This window comes from Perca flavescens, chromosome 15 (assembly GCF_004354835.1).
Source record: "Perca flavescens isolate YP-PL-M2 chromosome 15, PFLA_1.0, whole genome shotgun sequence".
Taxonomy (NCBI): Eukaryota; Metazoa; Chordata; class Actinopteri; order Perciformes; family Percidae; genus Perca; species Perca flavescens.
Genome location: NC_041345.1, coordinates 33,738,752 through 33,754,788, shown reverse-complemented (window position 1 = coordinate 33,754,788; position 16,037 = coordinate 33,738,752). Strand labels below are relative to the sequence as shown.

Here is a 16,037-nt window from a genome sequence, read left to right as displayed (position 1 = left end):
ATAAACAGACGCAGCGCAAACTGCGCTAGTGTTAGTAAATCAGGCCCTGAGAGTGTGATAGTTACCCTCTGTGATATTGTCCAGTTGCTAACATTGTATATTTAGGTAGCTGTATTATTGATGTCAGCCATGGCACACACTTTGCTGGCTCAATGTGTGTACACACCAGCCAACTACAAATGCATAAAGAAAGCTTGTACAGAGAAAAAGATACAGCAAACAGCAAAATTATCAGGAACTGTTGTACAAGATGCGCAACAAAAAAGAAAAATGCTGCAAAAGTATCAACCTCATGGGTCATCCAATCCTTCCTCTCTGTCTGGCGACAACATTTATCACCATCACACCTGATATCCTCTCTTGCAATGCAACAAGGGAAAAAACTGTCGGTGAGTACAGAATTTTCAGCAGTTTACGCAAATTCAGATCCCATGTCAGTCTGTGTGTCTGTCTGTCTGTCTGAGCGTAGCTACCGTCTTCTTTAGTGTCTGTACGGGGCAGACTCAAACTTAGTGGACTGTTTTTCTCCATGAGGAGGAGAGGCTTTAACAGTCAGAGAGTTGTCCCTACATGGTAAACGTGTGCGTCTGCAGCTCCACCTGTTAGAAGGTGTGGCCAATCAGCTTCCTTTAAAAAGGACTGCTTCTGTCCTGTCGGACTCAGAGATCAGGGGCTTCCTCCGAGACTCAACAACCTGCAGACTGTCCTCAGAGACCACCATCACATCCAGCAACCATCCAGACAGCCGACCAATCACAGCAGGCAGACGCTTCTGCGCCAGTGTCCAGCCGACCAATCACAGCAGGCAGACATTTCTGTGCCAGCGTCCAGCTGACCAATCACAGCAGACAGATGTTTCTGCACCAGCGTCTAGCCGACCAATCACAGCAGGCAGACATTTTTGGGCCAGTGTCCAGATCTCCGAGCCTCTCTCCAGGACTGAACTCTCTGCTTACTTAATGTAGAAAACTAAAGTTGAAGGTTAAGAATTTTTAAATAAAAAACAGGAGAAACGTTTAGTACCCTGTAGTAAGCACTGTTTTGTTAATTTTTCTTTTATTACTTTCACAGTATTCTTTTCTTTATTAGTGAAAACGCCAAAGAGCGGTGGTCCTCAGCTGAAGACCCTGCAGCAAAACCGTGTGGTATGTGGTGAGGTTAAGGCCTGCCTCAGGGAAGAGGATGCCCCTGCCATGCACAGTCCACCACAGGCACCGCTAAGGCCCAGCAGGAAGACCACCTCGCTGTAACGAATAAAAAAAAAAAACATTTATAACTTAATTTGATTATGTAAATAAATGTCATCAAAGTTTGATCACACATATGGAAAGTTAAGACATCTTCATTACAGAATTATATCATGACAGTTTTTAACATGTTTCAAAACAGTTTTTAAAGTTTTGCATAATTGTTGATAGGTGTTGCGGTCGATCAGGTAATCCACGGCAAAAACCATTTCTCTTCTTCAAACATAATTTCATGAGTTATATATAGTTAGTAACTAAAACTTGACGGCAGTAGATGTTGTAGAGACACCATGTGATCAGTTTGTCTGTTGAAAAATGATTCTGAATCATTAAAGGGGTGATAAAATGATTATATAGAGTATTTCACACTGTTCCTTATGGTCTCCTAATGGGGTATGTAACATTGGTTGGGCTGAAAATGGCCTGGTTGATATTTTATTGGCCCTTATGCATCCCTGTGTTTTGGCCCTATTTGTAACAAGAGCTTTTCTTCCAAATATGGTATGCTCATGAATATTTAAATGAGCTGCACGCTGATTGGTTGAGCAAATCCCCATACACACACATCAGAGACGCACACTGATTGGTTGAGTGAATCCCCAATACACACACATTAGAGACGCGACAGAATCTCATATTTCAGACACTGCAATGTTTCGTTACCAAATTCACTTCTGAGACTTTTTTTATGCAAGAAATCAACGATTTTACGAAAATTGATGGCTAATTTGGCAAGATGTGTCGGACTCTAGGAGCTCCACACAGTCTGACGAGAAAGCGGCAGCCTGTTGGGCTCCATACCCAGGGCAAAGTCACCCTTTGTGGATTACTGCACTACCGGGGCTCCGCAGCCGGCTGCCGGCTGCCGGCATAACTATGATATATTTACAGTTTGAATTTCATCACAACACCCCAAGGACTGTTAGCTTTTGTTAGCTTTGTAAGACACAAAGCTAAAAAAAGCTAACAGTCCGATTTGAATTTAAGGCATTTTTATGAATGTGAGGGGTCTTGTTAGGAGGAGCAGCTAGCTAGCTATTTGTCCCATTCAATAAAATGGGAAAATATTGCGGCTAGCTAGCTACACTTTCAGAATAACTATAGTATATTTACCGTTTGAATTTCGTCACACCACTTATATAACATCTACCCCAAGGTCTTATAAAGCTAACAATGGTGTCCGATTTAAATTTTACAAATTTTTGTGAATTTCAGAGGAATTCTAAGAGGAGGCTAGCTTAGGGTGACCAGATTTTCCCGGAGCTAAAACCGGGACATTTTGCACGTGACCGTAGTGCTCGTGCACGCACACGCTTTTTAACGTGAACATGTGCCAGCCCAAGTCAGACATATCCACAGACAGTAACTTCATTATTTTGATCGTAGGCTCCTCATCTAATAATAGGGTTTTTTCCTGTAAAATTAACAAAAATGCAGCGACAGCCTTTTTCAGTTTAGTGTGAGATTTATGTTGAGATTTTTTCTAAAAAAAGATTCTTTGAAGTGTTATTTATTCCAATAACACCAAAAGAATTAAAATTATTTATTGAAAATTTTGAGCATAACCACTTCATTTCCTGTATTCTGGTGTCCCGTTTGGGCCTCTGGTCTCTGAATGAGACAAATAGTTTAGCTAGAGAAGTAACTGAACGCTGCTCTACATCGGAGGTGGAAAACGGAAACTACAGAAATAAACGGAGCACAAACGCAACACATCTACCGCAGCATGGCCACAGCTGAGCGCGTCCATGAACCTGAAGCTGCGCTGCATTTTACAGAAAGAGTGGACACAAGCAGGTCTGCTGCAGAGCTCCGTGTGTCTGAGTCTGAACCATAGACTGGAAACATCACGTCACAGGAATTTCAAACTAAATCATTAGCATTGCGCTCCTAAACTTTGTGTTGATGGCATCAATGTAGGCTATTACACTGATTTGGCTAGGATTCCTCCCAAAACTTCACCCGGCTTTCCTCACGGAGAGACGGTTGCTAGGTGATATCAACAAATACAACATGGTCGGACCCCGCACGTAGCTGCCCGTTCTATTCGCCTCGGAAAAATAAACTGGACAAAGTTACATTCGGGGCTACACTCAAAACATTCGGGGCTTAAGACCCGGCAAAATCGGCTGACGCCGCTCCTGGTGTAAACCGGGACATTTTAGCGTCCCGACAGGCTTTTGTCGGGACTCGGGACAAACAATTGAAAATCGGGACTGTCCCGGTCAAATCGGGACGTCTGGTCACCCTAGGCTAGCTACCTCTCCTTGATAGAGCTACATCTAGCCGCAGGCTCTATCAATGAGACTCGCGGACAAGAGGCGTGTATTTCCCCAAACGTTTGTTTAAATAACTCAACACATTATAATTACACACATTATAAGATTAACTGGAACCTGTGGTAAGAGATTGCTGGCATAACAAGCTCGCTGACCGCGCTCTCACTCACACACACCGGGCATTTAGCAGGAAGAGCTGCAGTCCCTGGAGCTCTGTCAGGGCGGCAGCGTTGAGTAGTCCACCCAAAAAACTGTGACTTTGCGCGGGTATGGAGTGCTGTGGGTACCTTACAGCAGGCCGGGGTCTGTGAAGGAAGGCAGGCCAGGTGTCAACTAGGCGGCTTGTTGAGATTTGCCCGTTTTCAGAGTCAGTTTCAAATAGTGAGATTTGCAGAGGAAAGAGGTGTCAATAATTCCAAAAAAAGTTACCAATGATCTGAGTTTTACATGTACAGATTATATACAGTACACACACACACACACACACACACACATGCACACACAAATACCCCCCACACACACACACACAACCACACACACAGACACTTGCACACACACACACACACACACACACACACACACACACACAGACACAGATACAGACACATACACACACTAACACACACACACAGACACACACATTCTTCGACCACATTGATAATTTGTTCCTAACTTTCAACACGATTCATTTGGGTTTAGGCAACAAAACAACTAGAGCAAACTGACCTGTTAGTGAGAATGGGTTGTTGAACACGATGGATGAACTTGATACAAATGTAACCATAGAGTACAGGGGAAAGAAAAAGTACAGAGAAGGAAAACCACCCTCATGAATGTTATGTTTCAACCCAGATATGATCCATCTTGCACAAATGTTTCCTAAAGCCCGGTTCAGACCAACGATTAACGACCAGACGAGTGGGAAAGTACAGAGAAGAGAAAACTGCCCTCATGACTGAATGTTTCAACCCAGATATGATCTGTCTGACACTAACACTTCCTAGGAAAACTCTAAGCAACTTTATGGACTCTTATCCAGTATGTTAACTTTCGGGCAAATAGTAAATTGTATTATGAAGTTACAACAGCTTCCTGTTTTATGGTGAAACATGAAAATTGCCTGACTCGCCACGGCAACACCATTCCACAAAAACACGAAGCTTTGCAATTTTTCATCGTAAAAGTCTTGATTTGCTGCTGACGCCATTTAAAAAAGGATCTTTTGAGTCCACTGGATGGAGTTTTAAAAAGTTTAATACCTGTAAAGGCCCTAAAATGGCGTGTTGCTATCAACTATTCCTTTGTAGTTCAGGGTCACATTAGTCAGAAGATTTTACCAACCAAATATCAAACGGATCCAATCAACTCCTTAGGACAAGTGCCTAAAATACAATAACAAATTAAAAAAGAAATTCAAGGACCAAGCACTAAAATAATGAGGAAAACAGGAGTTTTTGTTGAAAAGTGGGTTTTTATGTAGCTTTGGGGGTTTTAAAATAGCAACAACAAAACAAGATATGAACTCCTCCTTGTAGCTGACTTGGTCAAACCAAATTACACACACGGGGAAAACCAAGATGGACATAATTTGTCACTAATACAAACAAACCCAACCTGAAAAGGCCGACCGGTTGGGTGGGCCATGGCACTGAGAGTAGCAAGTTATTTGAAAATGTTTTTTTTTCTTCTAACAGGCAGTTATTGTGCTTGAGTTGACTTGTAGTACCGTATTTTCCGGACTATAAGTCGCACTTTTTTTCCTACTTTGGCTGGTCCTGCGACTTATAGTCAGGTGCGACTTATATATCAAAATATATATAATTGAACATGTTTTTACATGTTAATTCATACTGAAAACATTACCTACAGCCGCGAGAGGGCGCTCTAGGCTCGTGACAACTAGAACGCTGCTCCTAAAGACAACTGAGAAAGAAAAGAGATGACAAACTGCAGGTAGTAAAATATGCAGCCAAAAACGGTAATCGAGCAGCAGAAAGAGAGTTTGAAATGAGGGAGAAACTTATGAGGGAGACTGGAGAAAAGGTGACTCTTACTGCAATGAAGAAAACAAAGAAAGCTAATCGGCTAATCGTGGGCTGAAAGATGGCCAGAGCTGGAGGAAGGAGTCTGGAGGGGCTCGTTCACGGTGCAGCTTCGTCTCCACGCCTTTTAATACCTCCATGCTCCACGCCCTGCTAGCTAGTTGTTCTGGTGCTATTGTATAGTTCAATAACTGTTAATGTGTTACGTTAACATACCGGACACCTACCGTATTCAGCGTATTGTTCTGTGTGCTATTGTGTAGTTGAATAACTCTTGTATTTATAATCTAAATAAATGCGACTTATAGTCCGGTGCGACTTATAGATGTTTTTTTTCTCTTCATGACGCATTTTTTGACTGATGCGACTTATACTCTGGAGCGACTTATAGTCCGAAAAATACGGTAAGTACAACAGAACTCAGCACATCAGAACTCAGTACATTTATATTTGTATTTTTATTTGTAGGTCCTGGGGCCCGTTCCAGGTAGAAGGTTTAACAAACTCTGAGTCCAACCCTGATGTCTGAGTAGATTTACCCTGAGATGGAAACTCTGAGTTTTTGGTTCCAGAACAGCTGATTTGAATTGGTTCCATCAACTCAGAGTAGGTTCACTCAGGGTTACGCGCGTGCACAACCGCTATAAAAAGGCAGCATGAATGGAGCCATGATTCTACGATTCACCATGGCAACAGCCTGGAAATACTCATGCAGGCGTACAGCGAGTATGAACCTGTATTTCGTGAAAAGAGCAACACAGCTGCTGCAGCAAACGAGAGAGAAACGGCGTGGGAGAAAATTGTTGCTCGGGTCGCGTAAGTTCCAATATATAGTGTTGTCATTCCATATTTAATTTACACAATCATTTTAATTTATACTTTTCATTAATACCCAGTGGGGAAATTATATTTTTTACACTGTTTGTTAGAACACATACTAGGCCTACACACAGGCCTGAAATAGGCTACACACATGCTCATATTCAATCACAAATATAACATCACTGGTAAAAACTGGTGGAATGGTATTGAACCTATAATCTATTTCATTTAGGTGCAATCCTGTGGGTGAAAAACGCTTGTGGAAGCAGCTGAAAATGAAATATAAGAACATAGTTCAAACAGGTAAGACTTAAAGTGATGGTTGGGAGTAACTTCACCCTAGGGTCCTTTGCACCATGACCTCGAGCCAAACACCCCCCCAGAAGCTTTTTTCACCTGGGTCTAACATTGGGAGAGTTAGCGTAGAGTAGCATTATCAGCTGAATAGCTTATTAGCGCAGGGGCTAATGGACCCACGTTTGTATCTCGTAAATGACCCCACTAATTATACCCAAAATGATACCAAACTTCTACACTAGTACATATAGGTTATGTGCTCATAAAATGATGGATTGGAAAGTTTGTAAGTACACCAGAAGTTTAGGAACACTTGCCTGCTCTCTTCTGCTCTCTGCTGCTGCTGCTGCTACCTGCAGTTAGACGAGTGCTTAGGGTAGGGTGACCAGATTTCCCGGAGCTAAAACCGGGACACTTTGCGCGTGACCGTAGTGTGTTTGTGCACGCACACGCTTTTTAACGTGAACATGTGCCAGCCCTGTTCAGACACAGACAGTAACTTCATTATTTTGATCCTAGGCTCCTCGTCTAATAATAAGTGTTTTTCCTGTGAAATTAACAAAATTGCAGTAACAGCCTTTTTCAGTTTAGTGTGAGATTTATGCTGAGATTTTTTTAAGTGTTATATATTCCAATAACAGCAAAGTAATTAAAATGATTTATTGAAAGTTTTGAGCATTAAACACTTAATTTCCTGCATTCTGGTGAATTTTTATGCACCTATTTCTACCTTTTTCTGAATCAATGTATGCTGCAAATATCTTTATTTAAAGAGAAACAGATTACAATCCAAATATAAAAACATAATGGAATATATTGCAGTACGGCTGTCAGGCATTCTGTATTGCTTTCAACTATTTATTCTCCTTTGGATGGACTTTTCTAATTATACCTGAGTCAGCACACATATAGCCTATGCATATGACAATTATTCACCTCAATGATACATTCATTCATTTTAATTTATTAATAAACCCCTGGACTGTAATATTTCAGATGTTTGAGCAAGATTTACCGCTCTTGTCCAAAACTTTGTGCACATTCAAAGTATATAAACACAGTAGTGTTCTCTGTGATTTGGAGGAGTTGTGATATTTTGAGAAAAATAAAGTGATAATAGGCTATTACAAGAATAAAATCACAAGCTATATTTCAGAAACTAATCTATACCTGCACCATAGTCTGCTGTACATTACGTGATTGCTCTGCTGATACGGTAGATCTCAGACCTTCTGACAGACACAGAGCCCCCTTTGGGTCTCTGGTCTTTGAATGAGACAAATAGTTTAGCTATGGAAGTGGCTGTACGCTGCTCTACGTCGGAGGTGGAAACCCGAAACTACAGAAATACACGCAGCACAAACGCGACACATCTACCGCAGCATGGCCACAGCTGAGCGCATCCATGAACCTGAAGCTGCGCTGCATTTTACAGAGAGAGTGGACACTAAGAGACCCACAGGTCAGCTTCAGAGCTCCGTGTGTCTGAGTCTGAACCGTAGACTGGAAACGTCACGTCACGGGAACTTCAAACTAAATCAGTAGTATTGCGCTCCTCCTTTGTGTTGATGGCATCACTGTATTAGACTGATTTGGCTACGATTCCTCCGAAAACTTCACCCCTTTCACAGCTTTCCTCACGGAGAGACGGTTGCTAGGTGATATCAACAAAAACAGCATGGTCGGACCCCGCACGTAGCTGCCCGTTCTATTCGCCTCGGAAAAATAAATGGAGAAAGTTACATTCGGGGCTACACTCAAAACATTCGGGGCTGAAGACATGGCAAAATCGGCTAAAGCCGCTCCTGGTGTAAACCGGGACATTTTAGCGTAAAATTTTAAATCGGGACTGTCCCGGTCAAACCGGGACGTCTGGTCACCCTAGCTTAGGGCCGTCTACAAATTACTACACCGAAAAGAGATACAACAAAAATATTGATTAATGTAATGATTAAATAAGGTAATGTCTCCAAACTTATCTCAGTTATTACTTGTCTCCTGCTAGTTATACTACAGCACTTACTTAAAAAAAAAAAGTTAAATTAAAAAATAATTTTGTTGTATCTCTTTTTCGGTGTTGTAAATAAGCACTCGTCTTACTGCCGGCAGCAGCAACAACAACAGAGAGCAGAAGCCAGCAGGCAAGTGTTCATAAACTTACAAACTTTCCAATCCATCGTTTTATGAGTACATAACCTATTTGTACTACTGTAGAAGTTTGGTATCATTTCGGGCATTATTAGTGGGGTCATTTACCAGATACAAATGTGGGTCCATTAGCCCCTGCGCTAAGCTATTCAGCTGATAACGCTGCTACGCTAACTCTCCCAATGTTAGACCCAGGTGAAAAAACCCTTCTCGGGGGGTGTTTGGCTCGAGGTCATGGTGCAAAGGTCCCTAGGGTGAAATTTCACCGAACCATCACTTTAAGTGTAGTAGGATCATGGCTGTACCTCATTTAATCACATTTTTAATATGAGAGTAAATATTCATTGGCAATTTGAATGTGCTGTAGTTTATCCCCAACTAATGTTCACATACATAGATGTCCTCTCGCCCATCCTCCTTTGTTAATTAAAAGGGCCCATTTAAATTCTACTAAGCCAACAGAAAGAAGGCAGAGGCCAGGAGAACTGGTGGAGGACCAGCACCACCACCTCTGACAGAGGCAGAGGAGCTGGCCCTGAGCCAAAATGCAGGAAGGCCAGTGGCTGAAGGAATCCCTGGAGGGAGCTCTTCCTCTAAGCCAGCCACATCACAGGACACAAGTGCCTTCATAAGATGTAATAGGCTTATATTATCTTCTTTTATGCCGATTTATATTTTAGAGATATTATTCCCCCCTTCATGGGTTTGTAATTTATTCCAACAGATTCTGATGGTGTTCTCACACTCGTGGACCCTCATGTCACAGCAGAAGTCCTTGAAGCTGTAAGTAGACAACTAAATACTCCAGACATGATGCAAGTAGTTTAATGATGCAAGTAGTTTAAAGTCTAACAAAACAATGCTCATCTTCACAGAAGGAAACAGACGAAGAGGACACATTGTCTGCTGCCACAGAAAGGGATCCAGAGAGGCCTACAGAGGTAAGATATCACCATTATGTTACTGATAGTCATCTCTATATGGAATGTGACATGTATGACTGGATATTTTATTTTTTAACAGAACATGGCTGGGCAACAGGAGGAGGGTCCATCAACTTCAACAGCACAGATGAACACAGTGAGATGTCCAGCAACTGCCAGAGGTTCTTTCTGTGGAAATAATGTTCAACTGTATGATTTCTTTTTTAATGTCATGATTTTATGTATTCCCAGTTACCTGTGAAGGACCTTTACAAGATGCATCTGATACAGCAAATGAAAAAAATGGACCTTGAACTGGCATTGTTGGACTGCCAGATTAAAAAGACGGATCTGGAAATCGAAATCCTCAAACACAAGTTAGAGGTGGGTGCATGGTCACAGGTGACTTGTGTTAGTTATTGGAACAATATATAAAAAACCTAACTGTTGCTTTTGCGTTATTAGGAAATAAAGAAGACATAATAAAATTTGAATTATTTGTCTTTATTTGGGTGGTGCTTGTGCTTTAGTTGATGAAGTGATTCCTACATATAATGTCCCTGACTGCTCTTCCATCCTGGACATCTGCAGGGTGGATGGGGTCCTCATCAGGGTCCTCTACATGTAGGGCCGGGCGTTGCTCTCCCATAATTGTGGCAATATTACGGAGAACAACACATGCCACAATAATGTCACAGTCTCAGGGGTTACCCTGAGGTGGCGTTGGCACTGGAAACAAGCTTTCAGCAGGCCTATGGTCATCTCCACCCGGGCTCTAGTCCTGCAGTGGGCCACATTGAAGTTTTGTTACTGTACACAATCTGTACACATAGGATTGTAGGGACAGTCGCAGCTAACGAAACCCTTACAGCTCACAAATATTCATTAACTTGAAATCGGACACCGTTGTTAGCTTTATAAGACATTTAGGTATATGTTGTATAACTGGCGTGACGAAATTCAAACTGTAAATATACTCGAATTACGACCAAAAATGAAGCTAGCTAACTAGCCACAATCTTGTACACATAGGATTGTAGGGACAGTCGCAGCTAACGAAACCCTTACAGTTCACAAATATTCATTAACTTGAAATCGGACACCGTTGTTAGCTTTATAAGACATTTAGTTAGATGTTGTATAACTGGCGTGACGAAATTCAAACTGTAAATATACTCGAATTACACCGAAAATGAAGCTAACTATCCGTGATTTGTAGCTACACATAGATAGGATTGAAGGGACAGTCGCAGCTAACGAAACACCTAGCTGAACTTCACAAATATTAATTAAGTTGAAATCGGACACCGTTGTTAGCTTTATAAGACATTTAGGTATATGTTGTATAGCTAAGTGGCGTGACATTGTGTGTAACATGTGGTAAGAGATTGCTGGTGTAACAAGCTCGCTGACCGCGCTCTCACTCTCACACAACGGGCCATTTAGCTAGCAGGAAGAGGGGAGTTACAGGACATGGAGCTCTGTCAGGGCTGCCAGCCTAACGGAGCTCACAGCAGGCCGGGCTCTGTGAAGGAAGGCTGGCCAATCGGGGAGGCAGCAGCACCGCCGCTGAAGTCAGACAAACAGTCTTACCATTTTTGCAATTAGCCATCAATTTTCGTAAAATGGCCCATATTTGAGCTTTATATAGTTGATTTCTCGCATAAAAAAGTCTCAGAAGTGAATTTGGTAATGAAACATTGCAATGTCTGGAATATGAGATTCTGTCGCTTCTCTAATGTGTGTGTATTGGGGATTCGCTCAACCAATCAGCGCGCATTTCTAATGTCTGCGTATGGCAATTTGCTCAACCAATCAGCGCGCAGCTCATCTAAATATTTATGACCATACCATATTTGGAAGAAAAGCTCTTGTTACAAATAGGGCCAAAACACAGGGATGCATAAGGGCCAATAAAATATCAATGTTACATACCCCATTAGGAGACCATAAGGAACAGTGTGAAATACTCTATATAATCATTCTATCACCCCTTTAAGTTACCTCTCTTTCTGGAACGGAAAACCCAGAGTTTCCCTCATCTCAGGGTTAACAAACTCAAGAGTTTTCACTAAACCTGCTTTCTGGAACGGGCCTCTGCTCTTAAACTAAACTAACCCCAGCTGGAGTTGACGAGTCAAACATTCCAGACAGACGAGCTAAATTACCTTCAGCTGGAGCTCCACACAGAGACAAAAAGATGTGACACAAACTCTGGAAAGTGAAAGTCAACTTTAAACAGGAAACAAGAGGAAATGTCCAGAGAGAAGCAGCATTATCTCATCTACTTCTGACAGTTAACATATAGTAAATAGAGTTGTTTTTAAATATAAAGTATGTTTTGATTATAACAGAGGATGGCGTGTTGAGAGTAGGCTACACACAGAATTTAAGTATTACAAAATAAATACATAAAATGTTATTTAAAAAGTGGGGTGAGTGTGTAAGATAAAAACATAGAAATGAAACTAATAAAAGGTGTAAACATGTTTAAATGTGTGAATGTTTGGTGGCGCTGTGCTTGTAGTTCCTGCTGATGTCACCAGAGGGCGCCATGACGTCACCAGCAGCTCAGAGATGCTGTTTCTGAATATCTAATCTAATCTAATAAAGGGCTCTGAGTTCAGTGGTTCCATGGCGCCCTCTGGTGGACAGCAGGAACTACAAGCAGAGCACCACCAAACATTTTAAATGACATTTTATGTTTGTACCTTGTAATACTATATTCCTTTATTCTAATCATTTAAATGATATGAAAATATATTATTTTAATGAATTATTTTAAAATACTTAATGAATGAATGTTTCAGAAACAATTTTTATTTATTTATATATTATATATATAATCAATAAACATTCTATATTTTGAGAAAAAAGGCACATTTTTGTGAATGTAAAGTTGGAACATTTTAGAGCAAAGAACAGGTTCAGTTAGAGAAACTTCATCAAGTCAAATGTCCTGCACGTCTTCCTGCGCCACGCCCCCTCCCACTGCGGTCGGAACCATCAGCCTCTCCAGCTCTCCGTCTCGCCGCCGCCGAGCGGATCCTGAAGAGCGAGACGAAGCCCGCCAGCAGGAAGGCAGCGCCGACGCAGAGGTAGTCGAGCAGAGGCGCCAGCACGAAGCGCCGCAGCACGGCCACGCTGTGGACCCCATGTACCAGACACCCGTTCGCACGTCGCCGTTGTAGAAATATATTGTGTTAAGAATAGAATGCCTTGTAGCCTGGGATAGCCAAATTGCTCCTGATAAACATTTGGGACAGAATGCACCCAGTATAATATCTAATAGTGACAGACAATCTGGAGGCCAGGAGAGGAGGAGAGAACAGGAGTGAGTCCAGGGCTTGCACATATTTTGCTATCTTCACGGGGGCCAGAACGTCTGAACTATGACCTACTGATGACACCTTGACGAAAGGAGGAACTTGCAGAGAATACAGAGAGAGGGCAGAGGATAGGACGGGACCAGATTCCCAGACAGAACGTTAGGACGAGAAAGAACATGTCTTAAAGGGGTCTGGTCCTTATGCATGGGTACCTGTTTGTCATGATGTATAAGTTGTATTCTGTTTGCAATATCCTTTACTAAAGCTTGGTTAAATGGAACTGAGCCAATCGTGAGTATTATTTTCTGGTCTACCAGTCAACGAACACAGAGGTAGCTTCAGAAGTGAGTCAGAGAATGCTGGCCTTTTGAGCCTGAGCAAAATCGGTCATATTTATTCCTTCATGGTGACCCCCGACGTCTGGTCAAGACCAGAACCCAAACCAGAACTTTTTGGCAGGACTTCACACATCCAAATGGTGCACCGAACTTAAAGGTATGAGAATTCCTGCTTTTGTTTTTAATAACACTGACATTCTTTGGACCTCAACACAAAATTTATTTTGGATCTGTGAGGGTAAGACATCTTGGTTTGATTAAAATTGGGCAGAAATTCATGTAATTGATATTGCAAAATTGATACCTCTACAACCGTGGTTGTGTTGTCTCAAAAGAGGGGGTTTTAGACGCCGTGATCGTGCCGTTGAAAGTCGCACGCTGTGAGCATGTGGTCCAGATTATCGTGAAGGTATAATCGGAGTGTAGCGCCTCTCTAGCGTGGCTGGCTATAGTGAGAGGTGGCTATCCTGAGTTCTTTAAAACTGCTATCCAATTCACCAAATAAGTGGGGTTTCACTAATAACCTTATCAGTGTTTAACTTGTGTTTGTGTGTGTATTCACTAACTTATTGTATGAAATATTCTTGCCCTTTAAATCACTATTTAAGCATCAATATTCACAAGTAGTATTAGAGTGCTGTCTTTGCGCGTGCATATGTGACGTCATCACACGCACGCGCAAAGCCGGCATGTAATCTGGTGATATGCGCGTGCGTGATGACGCCGCGGCCGCACGTTGGTACTCGCGTCGCCATCTAGTGGCCGAATATGGTAGTGCATCTAATCGTCGAAGCTGTGCACGCATACAAATCTTGTGTTTAAGAATGTTCAAAGATATTTAATTCATTCAGTCATTCATGAATTAGCTAAAACTTTGATCGTGTGTTCGTAATGCTGGTGGGTTGTACCATGTGACGCTAGTGTTAAAAAGAAAACTCGTGTTAGACCAGTGGTTAGCTTGTAAATGTGGGGTCTATTGTTGTGAGTGTTAAATCGTCATAAAGGGGTTTGGTTTGTGGTGTTTAAAACCCCTTGTTTCAAGACTGGTGGCTCACCTTTTTACCGGCATTTTCTAGCTAAGCGGCTAGCTAAAACTTTCCCTCGTTTTCTCAGACTTCCTCAACAAAGACCTCTGAAGAAAGAGGATTCGTTTCTACAGGAATGGCTGCGTTTGGTGAGTAAATAAAAAAAAAAGAAAAGCTTATTGTAAGGTATTTAATTCATTCAGACATTTGTGACTTAAAAAACGTTTTTTTTTTTTATATAATGTAGTTTGCGTCATTAGGTAATTCTACGTAGAGCTGGGACAACGTGGCTGTGTTAGTTGATGAAACTATTATACCACAAGGTAAAAACCTATAAATATATTACACACTACAGCATTAATTGATTTAGTACTGTGTTTTCATTCATTTTGTTTTTAAAAAGCGCCGTGTAGCCCAATCCAACAGACCCCGACACTACAGAACATAAAACAAAAGGCCACTCTAATAAGGAATAAGAACACTGCAAACAGGTATTTACTTATCTCTTTCAGGATGTAATATTTATTACTATTTAATTTATCACTGTGTTTATAGTCATCTAATATATATATATATATATATATATATATATATATATATATATATATATATATATATATATATCTGTGTCTAGACAATCAGCCCCTGAACAAAGGATCGGTAAGGGCGACGGCTACTCGCTTGCCCATGTGGCTGAAATCAACCCTGTTGAAAGGCCATGTGCTTCTATGCCCCTCTCTGTGAAAGCTGCTACGCCTAAAAACGTTCGCCATCGTAAGCCTAAGAAGCAATTTATTGAGGTGAGTTGAAAAGGAAAACAGTAAAATAGCGTGTTGTATTTAAAAAAAAAAGATTTTTTTCTAATCTAATGCTTATTTCAGCCTGTGAAGCCATACCAGAAAGGCCTCCCGCCCAAAAGAAGCCGCCCTTCCTTTGTTCCAGACTCGCCTTACCCAGACACTGTATCTGCCGATCCTAACACCACTGCAGAGGTGAGAAACGCCTTTGTATCTAGCAGAATATATTTACATTGTGTTATAAAAGCTTTTTAAATAAAATGTATATATTGTTAAAAAGGCTTTTCCTTTGTTTTAGCAACTAACGGCGAGCGAAGACTTAGAGTCCTTGCATTGGTCGTCGTCTAAGTGTGATTTCACACATAGTACACCAAAGCCCTACCAGCCACCAAGTGTCTCCATTGAGAGGGAACAAAAGGATACCCCTTTACAAAAGACATCTGATGAGGTGGGTGTTGTGTGTTGTGTGTGTGTGTGTGTGTGTGTGCTTGTGTGTGCTTGTGTGTGCTTGTGTGTGTCTTTATTTAACCAAAAATATGTTGTTATACCTCTAGACAATCCATGCCATAGAAGCAGGAGAAGGGTCTGAAGACACCGGACTAACAGCGACAGCCCCTACATCACACCAAACAAATCAGGAAGCTACAGGAGAAGGGTCTGAAGACACCTGACTAACAGAGACACCGCTTACAGCCCACCAAACGAGTCTGCTTTGCAGGAGGTCCCTGAATATAATGTAGGTGAATACCTCTTTAACTGTATCTATAGCACCGAGGAAGGCCCCGATTAT

At 41.6% G+C, this 16,037-nt stretch overlaps 1 protein-coding gene across 1 annotated transcript; it reads left to right on the top strand.

Moving 5' to 3' along the window:
- Window positions 1-6,272: 6,272 nt before the first annotated feature.
- On the top strand, window positions 6,273-10,386 carry LOC114570260 (uncharacterized). The gene is made up of 8 exons (XM_028600503.1): window positions 6,273-6,384; window positions 6,623-6,693; window positions 9,291-9,470; window positions 9,560-9,618; window positions 9,711-9,776; window positions 9,859-9,915; window positions 10,011-10,135; window positions 10,350-10,386. The coding sequence occupies exons 1-8, from the start codon at window positions 6,278-6,280 to the stop codon at window positions 10,384-10,386; spliced, it is 702 nt and encodes a 233-aa protein (XP_028456304.1). The 5' UTR covers window positions 6,273-6,277.
- Window positions 10,387-16,037: the final 5,651 nt, after the last annotated feature.

What these genes read in the sequence shown, in the direction of transcription:
- LOC114570260 (XM_028600503.1), top strand. Translation starts at nt 6,278, where the DNA reads ATGCAGGCGTACAGCGAGTATGAACCTGTATTTCGTGAAAAGAGCAAC. An exon ending in CAACAGCACAGATGAACACA is followed by an intron (nt 9,916 to 10,010) that starts GTGAGATGTCCA and finishes ATGTATTCCCAG; the next exon opens with TTACCTGTGAAGGACCTTTA. An exon ending in ATCGAAATCCTCAAACACAA is followed by an intron (nt 10,136 to 10,349) that starts GTTAGAGGTGGG and finishes GGACATCTGCAG; the next exon opens with GGTGGATGGGGTCCTCATCA.